The sequence below is a fragment of the Trachypithecus francoisi genome, unplaced genomic scaffold, assembly GCF_009764315.1.
Source record: "Trachypithecus francoisi isolate TF-2019V2 unplaced genomic scaffold, Tfra_2.0 Lachesis_group17, whole genome shotgun sequence".
In the NCBI taxonomy this organism is placed as follows: Eukaryota; Metazoa; Chordata; class Mammalia; order Primates; family Cercopithecidae; genus Trachypithecus; species Trachypithecus francoisi.
Genome location: NW_022681462.1, coordinates 93,038,408 through 93,058,582, shown reverse-complemented (window position 1 = coordinate 93,058,582; position 20,175 = coordinate 93,038,408). Strand labels below are relative to the sequence as shown.

Below are 20,175 nucleotides of genomic sequence, written 5' to 3'. Positions count from 1 at the left end.
ATAAAACCACAAAGATGGGGAAAAAGCAGGGCAGAAAAGCTGGAAATTCAAAAAATAAGAGTGCATCTCCCCCTGCAAAGGAGAGCCCATCACCAGCAACGGATCAAAGCTGGTCAGAGAATGACTTTGATGAGATGAGAGAAGAAGGCTTTAGTCCATCAAACTTCTCAGAGCTAAAGGAGGAATTACGTACCCAGCGCAAAGAAACTAAAAATCTTGAAAAAAGAGTGGAAGAATTGACAGCTAGAATAATTAATGCAGAGCAGATCATAAACAAAATGACAGAGATGAAAACCATGACACAAGAAATACGTGACAAATGCACAAGCTTCAGTAACCGACTCGATCAACTGGAAGAAAGAGTATCAGCGATTGAGGATCAAATGAATGAAATGAAGCGAGAAGAGAAACCAAAAGAAAAAAGAAGAAAAAAAAAATGAACAAAGCCTGCAAGAAGTATGGGATTATGTAAAAAGACCAAATCTACATCTGATTGGGGTGCCTGAAAGTGAGGGGGAAAATGGAACCAAGTTGGAAAACACTCTTCAGGATATCATCCAGGAGAACTTCCCCCAACCTAGGACAGGCCAACATTCAAATTCAGGAAATACAGAGAACGCCACAAAGATACTCCTCCAGAAGAGCAACTCCAAGACACATAATTGCCAGATTCACCAAAGCTGAAATGAAGGAAAAAATCTTAAGGGCAGCCAGAGAGAAAGGTCGGGTTACCCACAAAGGGAAGCCATCAGACTAACAGCAGATCTCTCGGCAGAAATTCTACAAGCCAGAAGAGAGTGGGGGCCAATATTCAACGTTCTTAAAGAAAAGAATTTTCAACCCAGAATTTCATATCCAGCCAAACTAAGTTTCATAAGTGAAGGAGAAATAAAATCCTTTACAGATAAGCAAATGCTTAGAGATTTTGTCACCACCAGGCCTGCCTTACAAGAGACCCTGAAGGAAGCCCTAAACATGGAAAGGAACAACCGGTACCAGCCATTGCAAAAGCATGCCAAAATGCAAAGACCATCGAGGCTAGGAAGAAACTGCATCAACTAATGAGCAAAATAACCAGTTAATATCATAATGGCAGGATCAAGTTCACACATAACAATATTACCCTTAAATGTAAATGGACTAAATGCTCCAATTAAAAGACACAGACTGGCAAACTAGATAAAGAGTCAAGACCCATCAGTCTGCTGTATTCAGGAGACCCATCTCACATGCAGAGACATACATAGGCTCAAAATAAAGGGATGGAGGAAGATCTACCAAGCAAATGGAGAACAAAAAAAAGCAGGGGTTGCAATCCTAGTCTCTGATAAAACAGACTTTAAACCATCAAAGATCAAAAGAGACAAAGAAGGCCATTACATAATGGTAAAGGGATCAATTCAACAGGAAGAGCTAACTCTCCTAAATATATATGCACCCAATACAGGAGCACCCACATTCATAAAGCAAGTCCTTAGAGACTTACAAAGAGACTTAGACTCCCATACAATAATAATGGGAGACTTCAACACTCCACTGTCAACATTAGACAGATCAACGAGACAGAAGTTAACAAGGATATCCAGGAATTGAACTCATCTCTGCACCAAGCAGACCTAATAGACATCTATAGAACTCTCCACCCCAAATCAACAGAATATACATTCTTCTCAGCACCACATCGCACTTATTCCAAATTGACCACATAGTTGGAAGTAAAGCACTCCTCAGCAAATGTCAAAGAACAGACATTATAACAAACTGTCTCTCAGACCACAGTGCAATCAAACTAGAACTCAGGACTAAGAAACTCAATCCAAACCGCTCAACTACATGGAAATTGAACAACCTGCTCCTGAAGGACTACTGGGTACATAACGAAATGAAAGCAGAAATAAAGATGTTCTTTGAAACCAATGAGAACAAAGATACAACATACCAGAATCTCTGGGACACATTTAAAGCAGTGTGTAGAGGGAAATTTATAGCACTAAATGCCCACAAGAGAAAGCTGGAAAGATCTAAAATTGACACTCTAACATCACAATTAAAAGAACTAGAGAGGCAAGAGCAAACACATTCAAAAGCTAGCAGAAGGCAAGAAATAACGAAGATCAGAGCAGAACTCAAGGAGATAGAGACACAAAAAAACCCTCCAAAAAATCAATGAATCCAGGAGTTGCTCTTCTGGAGGAGTATCTTTGTGGCGTTCTCTGTATTTCCTGAATTTGAATGTTGGCCTGTCCTACTAGGTTGGGGAAGTTCTCCTGGATGATATCCTGAAAAGATCAACAAAATTGACAGACCGCTAGCAAGACTAATAAAGAAGAAAAGAGAAAGGAATCAAATAGACGCAATAAAAAATCATAAAGGGGATATCACCACCGACCCCACAGAAATACAAACTACCATCAGAGAATACTATAAACACCTCTACGCAAATCAACTAGAAAATCTAGAAGAAATGGATAATTTCCTGGACACTTACACTCTCCCAAGACTAAACCAGGAAGAAGTTGAATCCCTGAATAGACCAATAGCAGGCTCTGAAATTGAGGCAATAATTAATAGCCTACCCACCAAAAAAAGTCCAGGACCAGATGGATTCACAGCTGAATTCTACCAGAGGTACAAGGAGGAGCTGGTACCATTCCTTCTGAAACTATTCCAATCAATAGAAAAGAGGGAATCCTCCCTAACTCATTTTATGAGGCCAACATCATCCTGATACCAAAGCCTGGCAGAGACACAACAAAAAAAGAGAATTTTAGACCAATATCCCTGAAAACATCGATGCAAAAATCCTCAATAAAATACTGGCAAACCGGATTCAGCAGCACATCAAAAAGCTTATCCACCATGATCAAGTGGGCTTCATCCCTGGGATGCAAGGCTGGTTCAACATTCACAAATCAATAAACATAATCCAGCATACAAACAGAACCAAAGACAAGAACCACATGATTATCAATAGATGCAGAAAAGGCTTTTGACAAAATTCAACAGCCCTTCATGCTAAAAATGCTCAATAAATTCGGTATTGATGGAACGTACCTCAAAATAATAAGAGCTATTTATGACAAACCCACAGCTAATATCATACTGAATGGGCAAAAAACTGGAAAAATTCCCTTTGAAAACTGGCACAAGACAGGGATGCCCTCTCTCACCACTCCTATTCAACATAGTGTTGGAAGTTCTGGCTAGGGCAATCAGGCAAGAGAAAGAAATCAAGGGTATCCAGTTAGGAAAAGAAGAAGAAGTCAAATTGTCCCTGTTTGCAGATGACATGATTGTATATTTAGAAAACCCCATCGTCTCAGCCCAAAATCTCCTTAAGCTGATAAGCAACTTCAGCAAAGTCGCAGGATACAAAATTAATGTGCAAAAATCACAAGCATTCTTATACACCAGTAACAGACAAACAGAGAGCCAAATCAGGAAGGAACTTCCAGTCACAATTGCTTCAAAGAGAATAAAATACCTAGGAATCCAGCTTACAAGGGATGCAAAGGACCTCTTCAAGGAGAACTACAAACCACTGCTCAGTGAAATAAAAGAGGACACAAACCAATGGAACAACATACCATGCTCATGGATAGGAAGAATCAATATCGTGAAAATGGCCATACTGCCCAAGGTTATTTATAGATTCAATGCCATCCCCATCAAGCTACCAATGACTTTCTTCACAGAATTGGAAAAAACTGCTTTAAAGTTCATATGGAACCAAAAAAGAGCCCGCATTGCCAAGACAATCCTAAGTCAAAAGGACAAAGCTGGAGGCGTCACGCTACCTGACTTCAAACTATACTACAAGGCTACAGTAACCAAAACAGCATGGTACCGGTACCAAAACAGAGATATAGACCAATGGAACAGAACAGAGTCCTCAGAAATAATACCACACATCTACAGCCATCTGATCTTTGACAAACCTGAGAGAAACAAGAAATGGGGAAAGGATTCCCTATTTAATAAAGGTGCTGGGAAAATTGGCTAGCCATAAGTAGAAAGCTGAAACTGGATCCTTTCTTACTCCTTATACTAAGATTAATTCAAGATGGATTAGAGACTTAAATGTTAGACCTAATACCATAAAAACCCTAGAAGAAAATCTAGGTAGTACCATTCAGGACATAGGCATGGGCAAGGACTTCATGTCTAAAACACCAAAAGCAAACGGCAGCAAAAGCAAAAATTGACAAATGGGATCTAATTAAACTAAGAGCTTCTGCACAGCAAAGAAACAAAATACCATCAGAGTGAACAGGCAACCTACAGAATGGGAGAACATTTTTGCAATCTAGTCATCTGACAAAGGGCTAATATCCAGAATCTACAAAGAACTCAAACAAATATACAAGAAAAAAACAAATAACCCCATCAAAAAGTGGGCAAAGGATATGAACAGACATCTCTCAAAAGAAGACATCCATACAGCCAACAGACACATGAAAAAATGCTCATCATCACTCGCCATCAGAGAAATGCAAATCAAAACCACAATGAGATACCATCTCACACCAGTTAGAATGGCAATCATTAAAAAATCAGGAAACAACAGGTGTTGGAGAGGATGTGGAGAAATAGGAACACTTTTACACTGTTGGTGGGATTGTAAACTAGTTCAACCATTATGGAAAACAGTATGGAGATTCCTCAAGGATGTAGAACTAGATGTACCATATGATCCAGCCAACCCACTACTGGGTATATACCCAAAGGATTATAAATTATTCTACTACAAAGACACATGCACACGTATGTTTATTGCGGCACTATTCACAATAGCAAAGACTTGGAGTCAACCCAAATGTCCATCTGTGACAGACTAGATTAAGAAAATGTGGCACATATACACCATGGAATACTATGCAGCCATAAAAAAGGATGAGTTTGCGTCCTTTGTAGGGACATGGATGCAGCTGGAAACCATCACTCTTAGCAAACTATCACAAGAACAGAAAACCAAACACCGCATGTTCTCACTCATAGGTGGGAACTGAACAATGAGATCACTTGGACTCGGGAAGGGGAACATCACACACCGGGGCCTATCATGGGGAGGGGGGAGGGGGGAAGGATTGCATTGGGACTCATACATGATATAAATGATGAATTGATGGGTGCTGACGAGTTGATGGGTGCAGCACACCAACATGGCACAAGTATACATATGTAACAAACCTGCACGTTATACACATGTACCCTAGAACTTAAAGTATAATAAAAAAAATTAAAAAATAAAAAAAATAAAAAATAAAAAAAAATAATAAAATAAAATTTTAAAAATATACATATATGAATACACACATATATTATTTCCTAAGAATATGAGATCTTAGGTCATAATTGCTCTCCATCTTCACATCTCCCCCAACCCCTAACATGGTGCACTCCACAAGGCAAGCCACAATAAAGACGGTCACGGAAAGCAGGCCAGATAAAGATAGAATGGACTTTCCACCTGATCAATCATCCTAATACCAACAACTTCTGTAACTGAACACACACGCTTTGTAAGAAACATATTCAAAAAGTATATGTATGTGCTGAGAAAGTGAGGTATTAATAACTACACTTTAAAACAACAAAATTAGCAGGGCGTGGTGGCTCATGCCCGTAATCTCAGCACTTTGGGAGACTGAGGTGGGTAGATTGCTTGAGCTCAGGAGTGCAAGATCAGCCTGAGCAACATGGCAAAACCCTGTCTCTCCAAAATCAACAGCCAGGTGTGGTGGCGTTTGCCTGTGGTCCCACCTACTCGAGAGGCTGAAGTGGGAGGATCGTTTGAGCCCAGGAGGTTGAGGCTGCAGTAAGCCAAAATCATGCACTGGACGCCAGCATGGATGACAGGGTGAGACCCTCTCTCAAATAAATAAATAAAATAAAACCAAAAATTCAACTTGAACTAAACCCAAAAAGACTTTCAAGGAGGAAACCCTGCTTAAACAATAAAATGTGATCCCAAAGGAAATGTTAACATAAACAAGAAGTCACCCTCAGCAGAAATCAAACTAGCACTCAGAGTGCCATGGGTACTGTATATGCACTGTCAAGGCTTGGCAAAATTCACAATAAAGAACTGAGCACGTCACAGCAAAACAAATTCTATCCCATTTCTAATAGCAAGATTTAAATTCAAGACTTAATGTGAAGCTAGGCACAGAAAATACAAGATCTAACATATTAAACATTGAAAGGCCAGTCTTCGTACAAGAATTTGACAAAAATAAAATCAAAATGGCATGATTTTATTATTGTAATATGTTTATTTTATAATCAAAAATGTTTTGTTGTAATAAATTGTGCAATTATTTGCAGCATATAGGATTACATTCAATACTATAAAATGCAAAGACCTCTAACTTCACATATAAACATTCAACTATATCCAAAATAAAACAGAAGTCTATTATCATTTCAGATTACCTACTGTTAACATTTTTTAATTATTTTTAAATTTTTAATTTAATATTAAATATTTAATTTTTAAATTAAATTAATATTTTTAAATTTTTAAATTTTTAAATTTTTTTAGTTAGCCAGATTTTTGAAACTGATCATCAAATTTCTTAAGGATAAACAACTAACTCTTAAACAGAGCCACACAAATCAAAAGGAGTAAGTTAAAAGTATTATATTTATTCAATACTAAATAATAACTTTACCTATCATTTCCTGAATACCTACCATGTGCTGAATATTTAACCCTCAGAACACCTTGGGGCTCACTAAATATTCATTTCAACTCCCTTTTGTCTTTTTTTAAGAAAGATTTTTTTAAAAACTAAAGAGAACTTCTATAAGTGAAAAATATAACAATAAAATCTAAAATCACGATAACTAATTTAAAAAGGAGGTGCAGCACAAAAGAATTTGTAATATAGGAAACATATCGGCAAAAATTAACCAGAATATAGATTTTTTCAAAATAAAGTCATATGTATCAGTAATTTACTATATTTATAAAAGATCTCAAAAAGTGTTTCAAACTACTTTCTTCAGTAAGTACATGTATTTATACAGAAAAAATTAAAATAATATTTTACTTCTCTCTTTTCCACAAAAACAAAGTAGGGGGGGAAAGGAGAGAGGGAAAAAATTAAAGGTCATTCTAGAAGACCCTACATCTAGATAACAGAAATCCCAGAGAATTAAAAAGGAAAAAAAATGAAGAGGAAATAATCAAAGAAATAATTCAAAGAATTTTCTCAAAAGTGAGATTTCTTTTTTTTTTTTTTTTTTGAGACGGAGTCTCGCTCTGTCACCCAAGCTGGAGTGCACTGGCCAGATCTCAGCTCACTGCAAGCTCCGCCTCCCAGGTTCATGCCATTCTCCTGCCTCAGCCTCCCGAGTAGCTGGGACTACAGGCGCCCGCCACCTCGCCCGGCTAGATTTTTGTATTTTTTAGTAGAGACGGGGTTTCACCGTGTTAGCCAGGATAGTCTCCATCTCCTGACCTTGTGATCCGCCCGCCTCGGCCTCCCAAAGTGCTGGGATTACAGGCTTGAGCCACCGCGCCCGGCCAAAAGTGAGATTTTTGACTATCCAAAGTGAAGGGCCAGCATTGTGGATATTAGTAAACCTACGCCAAGTCATAACATTGTCAAATTTCAGAACACTGGGGAAAAAAAGAAAATCTTACATTCCAGAGAGAAAGAAGACAAAAAGCAGAGAAAGAAAGAAACATGGTTTTATACTACAATGACATTCTCAAGAGCAACACTACTAGAAGCTAGAAGAAAATAGAACAATACCTTCAAAATTTCATAGAAAAAGTATTTCCATCCTACAATTCTATTCAGTCAAACGATCAATTAAGTGCCTGAGGATAAAATGAAGCCATTTTCAGATATGCAGGGCTTCAAAAAAATGTATTTCCCATGTACCATTTCTCAGGAAGTTACAGGAGGTTGTGACCCACCAAAACAGTTAAATAAACCAAGAAAGAAAAAAAAAAAAAATCTAAGGAACAGGTCATGCAACCAAAGAGAAATAGGGAAGCAATCTTCTGCATAACGGTGAAGTGAAATTCCAAGACAAGAGCTATGTGGCAGGTGTTAAATCCAAACTGGAGCAGATCAGAAAGTTCTGAGATCTCCATCCATGGCCGTACTACACTGAATGTACCTGATCTTGCATGATCTCAGAAGAAAGTTCTGAGACCTCTTCAAGATGATCAAACAGCACACCTAAAAGGAGGTTTACACTATGGAGGTGGGTTTAGGGGAAAATCTGTGATAAGTACATTTCAAAACGTGGCAAATTAAAAAGAATTATTAACTACAAAGAGAATAAACAAGTAAGACGTTACCAGGTGGGTCTTCCTATAGCATACAAAGCCCTGCATGATTCAGCACTCACCACGCTCTCTTTGATCTCACCTTATTAGTCTGCATCACAATCTGCTTCAGCCTAACTAGCTTCACTGCTGTTCCTAACAATGCCAAACACACTTCCATCGCAGGGCTTTTGCTCTGGCTATTCCTGCTGCATAGAATACTCTTCTCCCAGATACCTAAAAACTACTAATAGCCTTACCTACTGCAGGTCTTTGCACAAATGTCACTTCCTCAATGAGGGTAATGGGGCCACCGTATTTCAAACTAGAATTTGCACCTACTCTCCCGGCCTTCCACTCTCCATCTCTGATTATTTTTCCCATAATACTTAGCTCCTCCATACTTTATATTCATTGTTTGTTGTCTGTCATTCCCTCAAAAAGTTCCAGGAGGAAGATACACCCTAAGCACCTGGAACAGTATGTGGCACAGAGTAGGAAATCAATACATGCTTGTCAAATGAAAAAATGAATAAATAAAAATGGAAAATCATTGAAATCATGAAATACTATACAAGCTTCTTGTCTTACCTATAAGTATCATCTACATAACCATAATAATCATACTATAGGCTGGGCACAGTGGCTCACACCTGTAATCCCAGCACTTTGGGAGGCCAAGGCGGGCGGATCACAAGGTCAGGAGATCGAGACCATCCTGGCTAACACGGTGAAACTCTGTCTCTACTAAAAATACAAAAAATTAGCCGGGCATGGTGCTGGGCGCCTGTAGTCCCAGCTACCCGGGAGGCTGAGGCAGGAGAATGGTGTCAACCCAAGAGGCGGAGTTTGCAGTGAGCCAAGATTGTGCCACTGCACTCCAGCCTGGGCGGCAGAGTGAGACTCCATCTCAAAAAAAAACTATAAAATCATGATATAACAGGATTTAACATATGATATAACATAACAGGAGAACAAAGTGAAAGTTCTTTGTGTATACGCGTGGTAGAATAAGAAAACTAAATATCCTTCTTCCACAAAGGGAAGTAAATAAACATTGTGTAAAATTGGAATCAAGAAGTACAATGTAAGCTTTTTATTTAAATGTATGAAAACAATCAAAACAATCAATTAAAATAGCTAAAAGTGGTTACCTTTGGAAAGCAAGAAGTCGGGTGGAGGAGTCAGTTTTTAAAATTAAACACTTAAAATTATGTGCAAATACAACTCATAAAAATAAAATGTAAATATAAGAAAAAAATTTTTAAAAAGTCACGTCTTGGTAAAAAAAATACTCATTATGCATATAATAGACTAAGAATTAATATCTAGATTATATAAAAATGTCAACAACAAACCTCCTATCAAAAGACAAGAAACAAAACCAGCATTTCATAGATGAGAAAACATGAATGGCCAATGACATATGAAAAGCTACTCAGTTTCATCAGTAACCAGGAAAGTACAAATTAAAACCAGAATGACATATCCTTTTACACCTACCAAATCAGCAAATCTTTAAAAGTCTCACACCATCAAGAGTACTACTGAGAATGTGAAATGAGAGACATTTTTATAAGCTGCTGATGGGACTGTAAACTGGTTCAAATACTCTGGAAAACATTTGACATTATCTAGTAAAGTTGAAGATGTACTAACCTGACAATCTAGCATTGCCACTCCCAATTATACATCCTACGGAAACTTTTGGACATATATATCAGAGGAATGCATAATTATTTTTACCACAGTACTATCTTTACAACAAAAAAATTAGAAACAAACCAAATTTTAATCTACAGGAGAATGAATAAATATGTTGCAAATTATTTGCAAAATGAAAGGTCCTAAACAGTAGTTGAATAAACTAAAGCAAAACACGCACCAAAAAGCAAGTCACGAAGTGAGAGCTGTGATGTCTTCCGTGCGATTGATTCCATTTACATAAAGTTAAAACAGCAAAACCAAATATGAACAAGTGATAAAACTATAAAGAAAGCAAGAAAATCATATACACAAAACTCAGGACAGTAGTCATCTCTAGAACGGAGACGATGGGATCAGGGAAGAGCACAAGAAGGACTTCAGTGTATATGTGTGTGTGTGTGTGTGTGTGTGTTCTTTTGTAGTATAAAAATTTCATAATAATAAAGTCCTGAACTAAACACAGACATACGACTGTATAGAATACCAACTTGCATACATTTCCAATCAAAAAGACTTAAGTATACTGAGAGTCCAAGTTAAGAAATTGTCAACAAACACAGAGTAAGTCTCAAAATTCAAAAACTCAAGTTAGGTTTGTCTTATTCAAACTTTGATACTCTTCCCATTTATGAAACCAAACATTTATAGCTTGGCTATCCTATAAAAAGTATGTGACTTCTGTTCTCAAGTAACGAAATTAAAGGGGAGAAATCACTGGAAGTAGAAAATGCCATAAGGTTTCTAGTAACCCTCAATGTAGATGAAATACATAGGGAAGTGGCATATGTGAATGACGGGACACAGCTGTTGGAAGGAACTCTGCAATATCAGTGCAGCCATTACTACCAAGGAGAGAAAGAAGGGAAGTAGCATCTACTGAGGCCACTCTGTGTGAGGGCACTTTATATACAGTACTAGTTCTCTCACTAATTCTCTGAGTTAGGTATCATACTCATTTTACAGATGAGAAAAATAAGGTCCAGGGGGTTAAAAGAGGAGAACAAATTCCTCAGTGAATATTCCCAGTGCCCCATCTAGCTCAGAAGAGCTCAGTGAGCCAGATGGATAAGCATGAATAATCAGATGACAACAACATTATAGATATTAAAGATAACTATGCACAAGAGGAGAAAATTAAGAAGTCAACATAAGAATCAGAATAGTTTATTCTATCTGAATCTATGCCAACATTTCTATGTCCACCTAATATTCCACTAAATATGAGAACAAATAGTTACTTACCTGTGACCAGGGTGGTAAATAGCTGTGCTGATTCCATGAGGATAATGACTACTGAAGCTGAAACAGTGACTTTCTTGGTAGCTCTGATTTGTTCCAACACTAAATTTAAGAAGGTAAGTAAGAAGTAAATACCATTAAACCACAATGAATATCACTAAATACCCAATAAAGTGTTTAGAATTTAAAAGACAGACAATACCAAATATTGCTGAGGATATAAAACAACCAGAACTCTGATACGTTATGAGAAGGTAATTGATAAAACCATGTGGTAAAAAGTGTAGTTTTTTATAAAAATAAACTACATCTCCCCTATGACCCAGCAATCCCACGTGAAGATAATGACCCAAGAGAAATAAAAATGTATATCCATAAACACTTGTACAAGAATGGTTGTAACAGCATTATTTGCAGTGGCCCAGAACTGGAAACAAGGTTCTATCAATAGAAGAATGGATTTTTAAAATCATGAGCTATTCATACAATAAAATACTAATCATCAATAAAAAGGCATAAACTAGTGATATATGTAAAAATATGAATGAATCTCAAAATATGATGAATGAAGGAAGACTTAGACAAAAGAGTACATACTACAGTCATTCCTAGGCATCCTTGGGGGACTGGATCCAGGATGCTCAGAGGATAACAAAACCTGCAAATGTTCAAGCCCTTGACATAAAATGGCATAGTAGGCCAGGCGGGGTGGTTCAGGCCTGTAATCCCAGCACTTTGGGAGGCCGAGGTAGGCGGATAATAAGGTCAGGAGATTGAGACCATTCTGGCTAACACGATGAAACCCTGTCTCTACTAAAACTACAAAAAATTAGCCAGGCGTGTTGGAGGGCACCTGTAGTCCCAGCTACCTGGGAGGCTGAGGCAGGAGAATGGCATGAACCCAGGAGGCGGAGCTTGCAGTGAGCCGAGATCACTCCACTGCACTGCAGCCTGGGTGACAGAGCAAGACTCCATCTCAAAAATAAATAAATAAATAAAAATAAAATAATAAAATAAAATGGCATAGCATTTTCATATAAGCCGCACATATCCTCCTATATACTTTGAATAATCTCTAGATTCCTTATAATACCCAAGACAATGTAAATGCTATGTAAATAGTTGTTATGCTATATTGTTCAGAGAATGACAAGAAAAAGTCTTGTCATTCCACAGTTGATCAAATCTACAAATGCAGAACCCACAGATACAGAGGGATGACTGTGTATTATTCCATTAACAAATTTTTAGAATGGGCAAAATTAATCTGTGATTTGAAAAAAATTTAAACACTAGTTGTTCTGGGAGTGGGTATGGGAAGAGATTTATTGGGAAGGGGCATGAGAAAACTTTCTAGTATGATGGTAATGTTCCGTATCTTGACAGAAGTTTGAATTGCACAAATGTACACATTTGTCATAACACACTAGCTGGTACAATTAAGATGTATCCATTTCACTTTATGCAAATTTTACCTCAAAATGAAGAAAACTATAAGCAAATATTAAACTCTAATTAATAATATGCATGCTAAAGCATTTGAGTACTGATATCTCCAAGTCACTATGAAATGATTAATAGCTGGATTGAGGGGTGGATATATGAATAGAAATACGATATAGCAAGCACGGTAAAATCCTAATTGTAGAATCCAAGTGGAAGTAATGGGTGTTCACCACACCACTCTTTCAACTTCCCTATTATATTTGCAATTTTTCATAATAGACAGAAAGGAAAAAAAAGAAATACCAAAATCTGACATTAAACCTGAGAAATAAATAATATTTCAAGTATGGCTTCCCAAAGTACATGTTTACCTTACAAGGTAACTTCTAAGTTCTCCTCGGTAATTGATGACCAGGAGTTCTGCAGACCACTGTGCACTTGCTTTATATTCTAAAAAGATCAACCCAGCAATGGCATAGCTTAAGTCACCTATAAAATTAGATGCCTACAGAAGAGGAGGAAATTAAGTTACTAAAAAAGAACTAGATAAAAGTTGACACATTCATAATTAGAGAATATCTGATATACTGGCTTCAGGTACACTTTATGTAAGATAACTTCAGAATGGCTCTGTATACTCAAGAATCATGCAAGTCAGAATGCCTAGATCTAGACACCCAAATCTAGACCATCCCTCTCAGACACAGGCTGAAACCACAGCAGTCCCTTTGAAGAAGATGTTCACCTACATAATAAATTTCTATTCAGATTTTATGTCATTACAGAAAAAAATAAAGATAATGCCACCATTCAGCCTCTAAAAACTCTAAGAACTTGTTTAAAGATAGAAGTTTCCAAATGTTAACTTCCGCTGCCAGCAATAGCATGTGGTAAAAAAAAAAAAGTCTCCAGTTTCCATTTGCCTAATCAGCAACCTAAAGGAAACGACACATAAAATACTCACTCAACGTTAACCTTTCTCCATTAACTAAATACCAGGCTAAACTGCTAAAGATTTGAAGGCCTGGCCGGGCGCGGTGGCTCAAGCCTGTAATCCCAGCACTTTGGGAGGCCGAGACGGGCGGATCACAAGGTCAGGAGATCAAGACCATCCTGGCTAACACGGTGAAACCCCGTCTCTACTAAAAAATAGAAAAAACTAGCCGGGCAAGGTGGCGGGCGCCTATAGTCCCAGCTACTCGGGAGGCTGAGGCAGGAGAATGGCATGAACCTGAAAGGCAGAGCTTGCAGTGAGCTGAGATCCGGCCACTGCACTCCAGTTGGGCGACAGAGCGGGACTCCGTCTCAAAAAAAAAAAAAAAAAAAAAAAAGATTTGAAGGCCTGTACACCTTGGGAAGCACACAAAATAAAGCTTATAAAGCTTATCACCCATGAAGGGGATTCGAATACGCCAACCCAAAATATGCCACTTTGGCATAAGGATTATTTTGAGTTGAAAGCAACTGAGAATCAACAGATGCAGGAAAAATTCTTTGCCCTCCCCTTAAATGCCTAAAAACAAGGCATAAATTTCTCTTTGTGAAAGTGCTCCTCAGTACCAGGAGGAGGAGATGGATTCATCCCTGGAGACCGGAAGTCATACCAAGATGAGTCTGTGCAAACAGACTTTATTAAAATCCCTTTCTTCCATGAATTTGTCCCATGCATTTCTTAGTCACTTTCCCACAACTTACCCCCTGAAAAAGCCAAAATTCCCTTTCCTTTGTCTAGTCACGTCTCAACAATTTATATTCCTTTATTAAAAAGGTATGTAAGACTGGACGGGGTGGCTCACATCTGTAATCCCAACACATTGAAAGGCCAAGGTAGAAGGACCACTTGAAGCCAGGAGTCCAAGACCAGCCTGGACAGCAAAGCAAGATCCTGTCTCTACAAAAAGTTTAAAAGATTAGCCAGGTGTGGCTTCACTGTGATCACTATCATTACACCACTGTGCTCCAGCCTGGGCAACAGCAAGACTCTATCTTTAAGTAAAAGAAAAAATGGTATATAAGCCTGAGTCTAACCACTTCTTTGAGCTTTCACGTCTTTTCTGAGAAGCTCCCTGTACATGTAAAAACATTAACATCAATAAAAACTCTACAACTTTTCTCCTGTTAATCTGTCTTTTGTCAATTTAATTTGCAGGCTCCTACTGCTAAATTTAAGCAGGCAGAGAAAAAGTTTTTCCTCCCAAACCCCCCTGAATGGTTCCTCATTGTCTAGAACCACACAGTAAACACTTAATGCATGGCTAGTCCAAACTGAGATATGTCATAAACATAAAAATACACACCAAATTTCAAAGATTTAAAATCAAAGAAAGAGCATAAAATATCACATTAATAATGTTTTATATTGATTACATGTTGAAATAATATTTTGGATATATTGGATGATATAAAATATAGTATTACATAAATTTCACCTGTTTCTTATTTTAGTTTCTCATTGTTAAATAAACTTAAATAACAGTTACTGCTAAATAAACTTCACCTGTAGTTATCATATATGTGACCAAATATAAAATTACATTTGAGCACACATACAGCTGGCATTGTATTTCTTTTAGCCAGAAACAGTCTAGAAAATAAGAACCCAGATCCTTAGTTTGGCTAAGAGTCCCAGAATGTGAGCACAACACACATTTTTAGTTTCTCCACTCATTATTTCTGAAAAAAATCATTCTCTATATCATTGGTTTTCAACCCTAGCTTCTCACCAGAATCAGCTGAAAAGCTTATGAACAATATTAATACCCAGGCCCCACACAGATCACATGATTCAGAATCTCTGTGAGTTGCGCCTGGGCAATCTGGTAATTGGTTTTTTTCTTTTCCTTATAAAGCTCCCCAGGTGATTCTAAGATACAGCCAGAGTGAGAACCACTGTTCTAGCTGACCCTGTATCTTGTTCAGTTGATGAAGAAGGATACAAACTAAAAAGCATGAGATTCCTAGAAGAAACACTATTAACGGAATTGTCATACAAAAGTCATTTTGTTCCCACTCAATCTTAGTTTTCTAGACAAAATGAGAACAACATCTGCCCAACCTACTCAAAGGGCTGTTGTGAATATAAAATCATAATATATATCAAAGGCATTAATAAAGAATAAACTAGTGCACAAATACAAATTACTACTACCATTTGTTTTTCTCTACTCTCCTTTTCAATTTCTATTTCCTGTAAGGTAACAAATTCCAACAACTCCTCTTGAAGTTGTTCCTGTTGCGACAGACCATTGACTTCTTTCCATCACTAGAGCTTTATAACAACTTTCTGTACCTATATTTAGTGTTTACTTACTACCACGTGGTTTACATCTGGATAGTGTATCACAAAATACAAGGAATAAATATTGCATCTATATAGATTTCTAACTAGGTTCTGGGCATCTTAAGTCCACAGCTTATTATTCTGATTTATATTTGTATTATCCTCCCCTTCACCCTCTTTTATTCAAGGACCTATACATACATGACATTGAAAAAACTATGTTTTCAATTTAAGCTATGTACATACCGGGGAAATGACAAAGAGTTCACTTCCCATGAGATCAAACACCCTCACAGTTCCTGTGCTTTCAGCATAGGCCAGTAGGGTACAATCATAACTCCATGCTACCCGTCTCCACTGGGGTTTCAGGTCTTTTGGAACTAGAACGAAAGAGAAAAGAGGTGCTTTTAACAATATATTACAAAGACAGTTAACGCTTTTAGTAACTGCAACTAAAGTAAGTATTCAAGTATAATAATTACATCATCTCCTAAGGATCTCTAATAATGCTTCCCTCAATAAAAAAGAGCAGTTTCCAGAAACACACTTCAAGTAAGAGTGGGAAATACAAACCACTGCCAACTATGCCCTATTTATTTTAGAAGCAAAGTCTACTGATGCATGGTCTGACGAATGCTGAGCAGCTCCTGGTCTGGTAAAGGCCGAGTAATAATACACCACAAAATACCTGTAATATTGAGAGAGATCTAAAGCATACAGAATGGGCAGACAATATTAACAATTCTAATCCAATGAGTTTCGCTCCTCTAAAAGCAAAAAATAAAAATTGCAATTTGATCTTTTAAATACATCAAATACAGATGCCAAGATACAAATTGGGACTACACTAACATTGTATTAGAAAGGGGAGGAATATATACACATATACATACACACATATACATACATACATATATATATAGAAAGAGGCAAGTAAATCAAGGACTCATGAGTCAATCACACAATTTCAAGATTTTGATAACACCTTAATAATTCTAATAACTCAACAACTGAACTTTTTTCTGTTCTGAATTTTCAGTAAAATAGAGAGAAAGGCTACCAGCTGCAAAAGAAGAAAAAGAGGATATGAAACTCTAAGTTAGATTTGTTTGAGGTTTTTTATTGTTTTGTTTTGTTTGCTTCGGTTTCCTCTTATTGGAATTTCAGAACTGAAGAGTCAGGTAGACAGATAAGTGTTCTTCCTTTCCCAACAAGAATTCCAAATGATCAGGAGATTCAAGGTGACACCTCGAGTCAAGAGTAGAACAAAACCCAGAACATCAGCATCCTGTCTTCCCACGCAGTGCAGGTGGCATTACAACATGCCGCCTCTCCACCAGGGCCTTACAATTGCCTCAAAAATGCTCCAGAAATGTATGGCCCTCTCTTGATGCCTCTGCTACTATCCCAGCTCAGGTCTCATCATCTCCTGCTCGGCCTACTAACAGGTCTTCCGCCATCTGTCTCCTCCCTTCTATTCCTTCCTCCATACTGTCAAAATGGTATCTTTCTAAAATAACAAGATAAGCAGATCACATTCTTCTGCCACTTTAAAATCCCTGAAGGTTCTCCATTTCCAACAGAATCAAGTCCAAACTCCTCAATATATAGGAAAGGCCCTTCACAAAAGGCCCCATTGTAGCTTTCCAGTTTTGCCTTCTACCACTTCCTCTGTCATATACCTAATAACCCACTCATACCACGCCAACCTGGCAAATGAGCAAACATGTGCCTTTTTTTTTGAGACAGAGTCTCACTCTGTCGCCCAGGCTGGAGTGCAGCGGCACAATCTCAGCTCACTGCAACCTCCATCTCCTGGGCTCAAGCAATTCTCCTGCCTCAGCCTCCTGAGTAGCTTGGATTACAGGCATGTGCCATTACGCCTGGTTAATTTGTTTGTATTTTTAGCAGAGATGGGGTTTCACCATGTTGGCCAGGCTGGTCTCGAACTCCTGACCTCAGGTAATCCGCCTGCCTCAGCTTCCCAAAGTGCTGGAATTACAGGTGTGAGCCACCGTGTTCCGCCCATATGTGCATTTTATACATATTGCTGCTCTACCCAGGCTGTTCATCTCACTCTTACTCATCCTTCCAGGTCTAGTTTGTTACCCCCTCCTTCCTTGACACTCTTGAAACTGGCTGCTCTGTGACCCCAAATATTCTGTACATACTTCTTACATAGCATTTATCACATCATATTATTGTTTACATAATTATTTGCCCCACAAGTCTCTGAGCTCATTGAAATCAGAAACAATGTCTTATTCAACATTCTATTCCCAGGATCTGGAACACAAAGTGATTAACGTTTCACTAATGAGTGACACCTATGTCTCTCAGAAAAAAATTCTCTATTAACACGGCAAAGTAATGGTAAGGACCATCCCTCCAGGACTACCAATGAAATGTGAATTCTATGACGGAAGTCATCTATCTACCTAAAAGAAATAATGTGTAGAGTTCAGACTTCCCTTTACTTCTGGGAATACATGGGGAAAGTATACCAGACATCACGAGTTTCTTCATTTTGATTATTGATCAACAGGTTAAAAGCACACAAAAAAATCCCAGAGAGGTCATTCAGCATGGATAAGTCTAATTAATTTTATTAAAGCCTAACAAGATACTGCATACACTCTGGAACAGCCATTTTTGTAAGTGGGAATAATTTTTTTAAAAAAATCAGTTCCCTGTCTTTAGACTGCTAAAATAAAAAACCAAACTTCAAAGCAGACATAGGTGCAAAATAACAAAAGAATAAAAAACTGGCAAATGCACAGATGCTACATAAAAACCAGCAAGATGACAATTTTGCCCTGAAAAATATTTATGTGCTACGGAAACACTGCCATGTGATAACAGGTTTTTCCTCTTATTTCATTTTGATAAGATAAATAGATTCTATGCACTACACTGCATCTGCAAAGGATTTGCTTTTACTATTACTTCTAGTTACAACCAGTAACTCCAGAACACTCAGCATGTGTTTTGACCCAGATAAAAATATATTTTCATTACAAGATAAGGTCTCACATAACAATGTGGAAATAAAGACTTTATCACTGGATTTTTTCCAGCTGCTCGTGTGGCTTGGGAAAGAAATGAACAGTACAGATTTTTACAAAGCAGGTGTCAATGAAGTTGTCTGAAAAGTATGCAAAAAACACTGATGGTAAAAGTTAACCAGCAAATTGACAACTGACATGTGCACGGTGAAAAAGTTTACACCCCACTGATAATGTCATCAGCTGTAGCTCCTCAAATCTGCCCAGTTGCCAAGCTCTTTCCCACCTCAGCGCTTTTGTGGATGCTATTTTCTCTGCCTGGAATGCTCTTTCTCTAACACTCCACTGGCTTTTTTTTCATCTTTCAAGCTTCACTTTAAATAGCGCTTCCTTAGAAGGCATTCTGTCAGCACCCTAAGTAGCCTCTAAGCCCCATTATTTTTCACCAGTCCAATGATTTCATGTCCTTCACAGCTCTTACACCAAATAATTATACATTTGTTTGTTATATCAGTCCGTTTTCATGCTGCTGATAAAGACATACCTGAGACTGGGCAATTTACAAAAGAAAGAGGTTTAATTGGACTTATAGTTCCACATGGCTGGGGAAGCCTCACAATCATGGCAGAAGGCGAGCAGAAGCAAGACCCATCTTACACAGACGGCAGAAGACAAAGACAGAATGAGGAAGATGCAAAAGCAGAAACCCCTGATAAAACCATTAGATCTCACGAGACTTATTCACCATCACGAGAACAACATGGGTGAAACTGCCACCCATGATTCAATTATCTCCTACTGGGTCCCTCCTGCGACAGTGGGAGTTATGGGAGTATAAATCAAGATGAGATTTGGGTGGGGACACAGAGCCAAACCATATGATTTGTCAGACTTTTTATTGTCTGCCTTATTTGTTAATCTGTAAATTCCAAAATATCAGGAGCTGTGTCCATTTTGTTCATAATGTTTATGACCAGTGCCTAGTACTCTGGTGGGACATAACAAACACCCAAATTCTCAAGGAGCAGACTTCAGTCCAGTGCCCATTTACCCAAACTAGAAATGGAAATGAGCAAGGATTTAAAAATAATACACTGGGTTCTCGTCTCAGTGCTACCACAAGACACCTGGGTATGACCCTGGGTATGGCCTCAGTTTCCTCATTTTCATAGTGAATTCAATGAACAATCTCTCATATATGTACATTCTTT

At 37.9% G+C, this 20,175-nt stretch overlaps 1 protein-coding gene across 2 annotated transcripts in view; it reads right to left on the bottom strand.

The window, feature by feature from the left end:
* NBAS (NBAS subunit of NRZ tethering complex) overlaps positions 1-20,175 on the bottom strand; it is a 426,675-nt gene that overhangs the window by 363,159 nt on the left and 43,341 nt on the right. For both annotated transcript variants that reach the window (XM_033176517.1, XM_033176518.1), the window contains 3 exons: positions 16,206-16,339; positions 13,051-13,184; positions 11,237-11,335 (listed from right to left, as the gene is read on the bottom strand). In XM_033176517.1, coding sequence (XP_033032408.1) covers positions 11,237-11,335; positions 13,051-13,184; positions 16,206-16,339 — 367 coding nt within the window. The remainder of the gene's footprint in view (positions 1-11,236; positions 11,336-13,050; positions 13,185-16,205; positions 16,340-20,175) is intronic.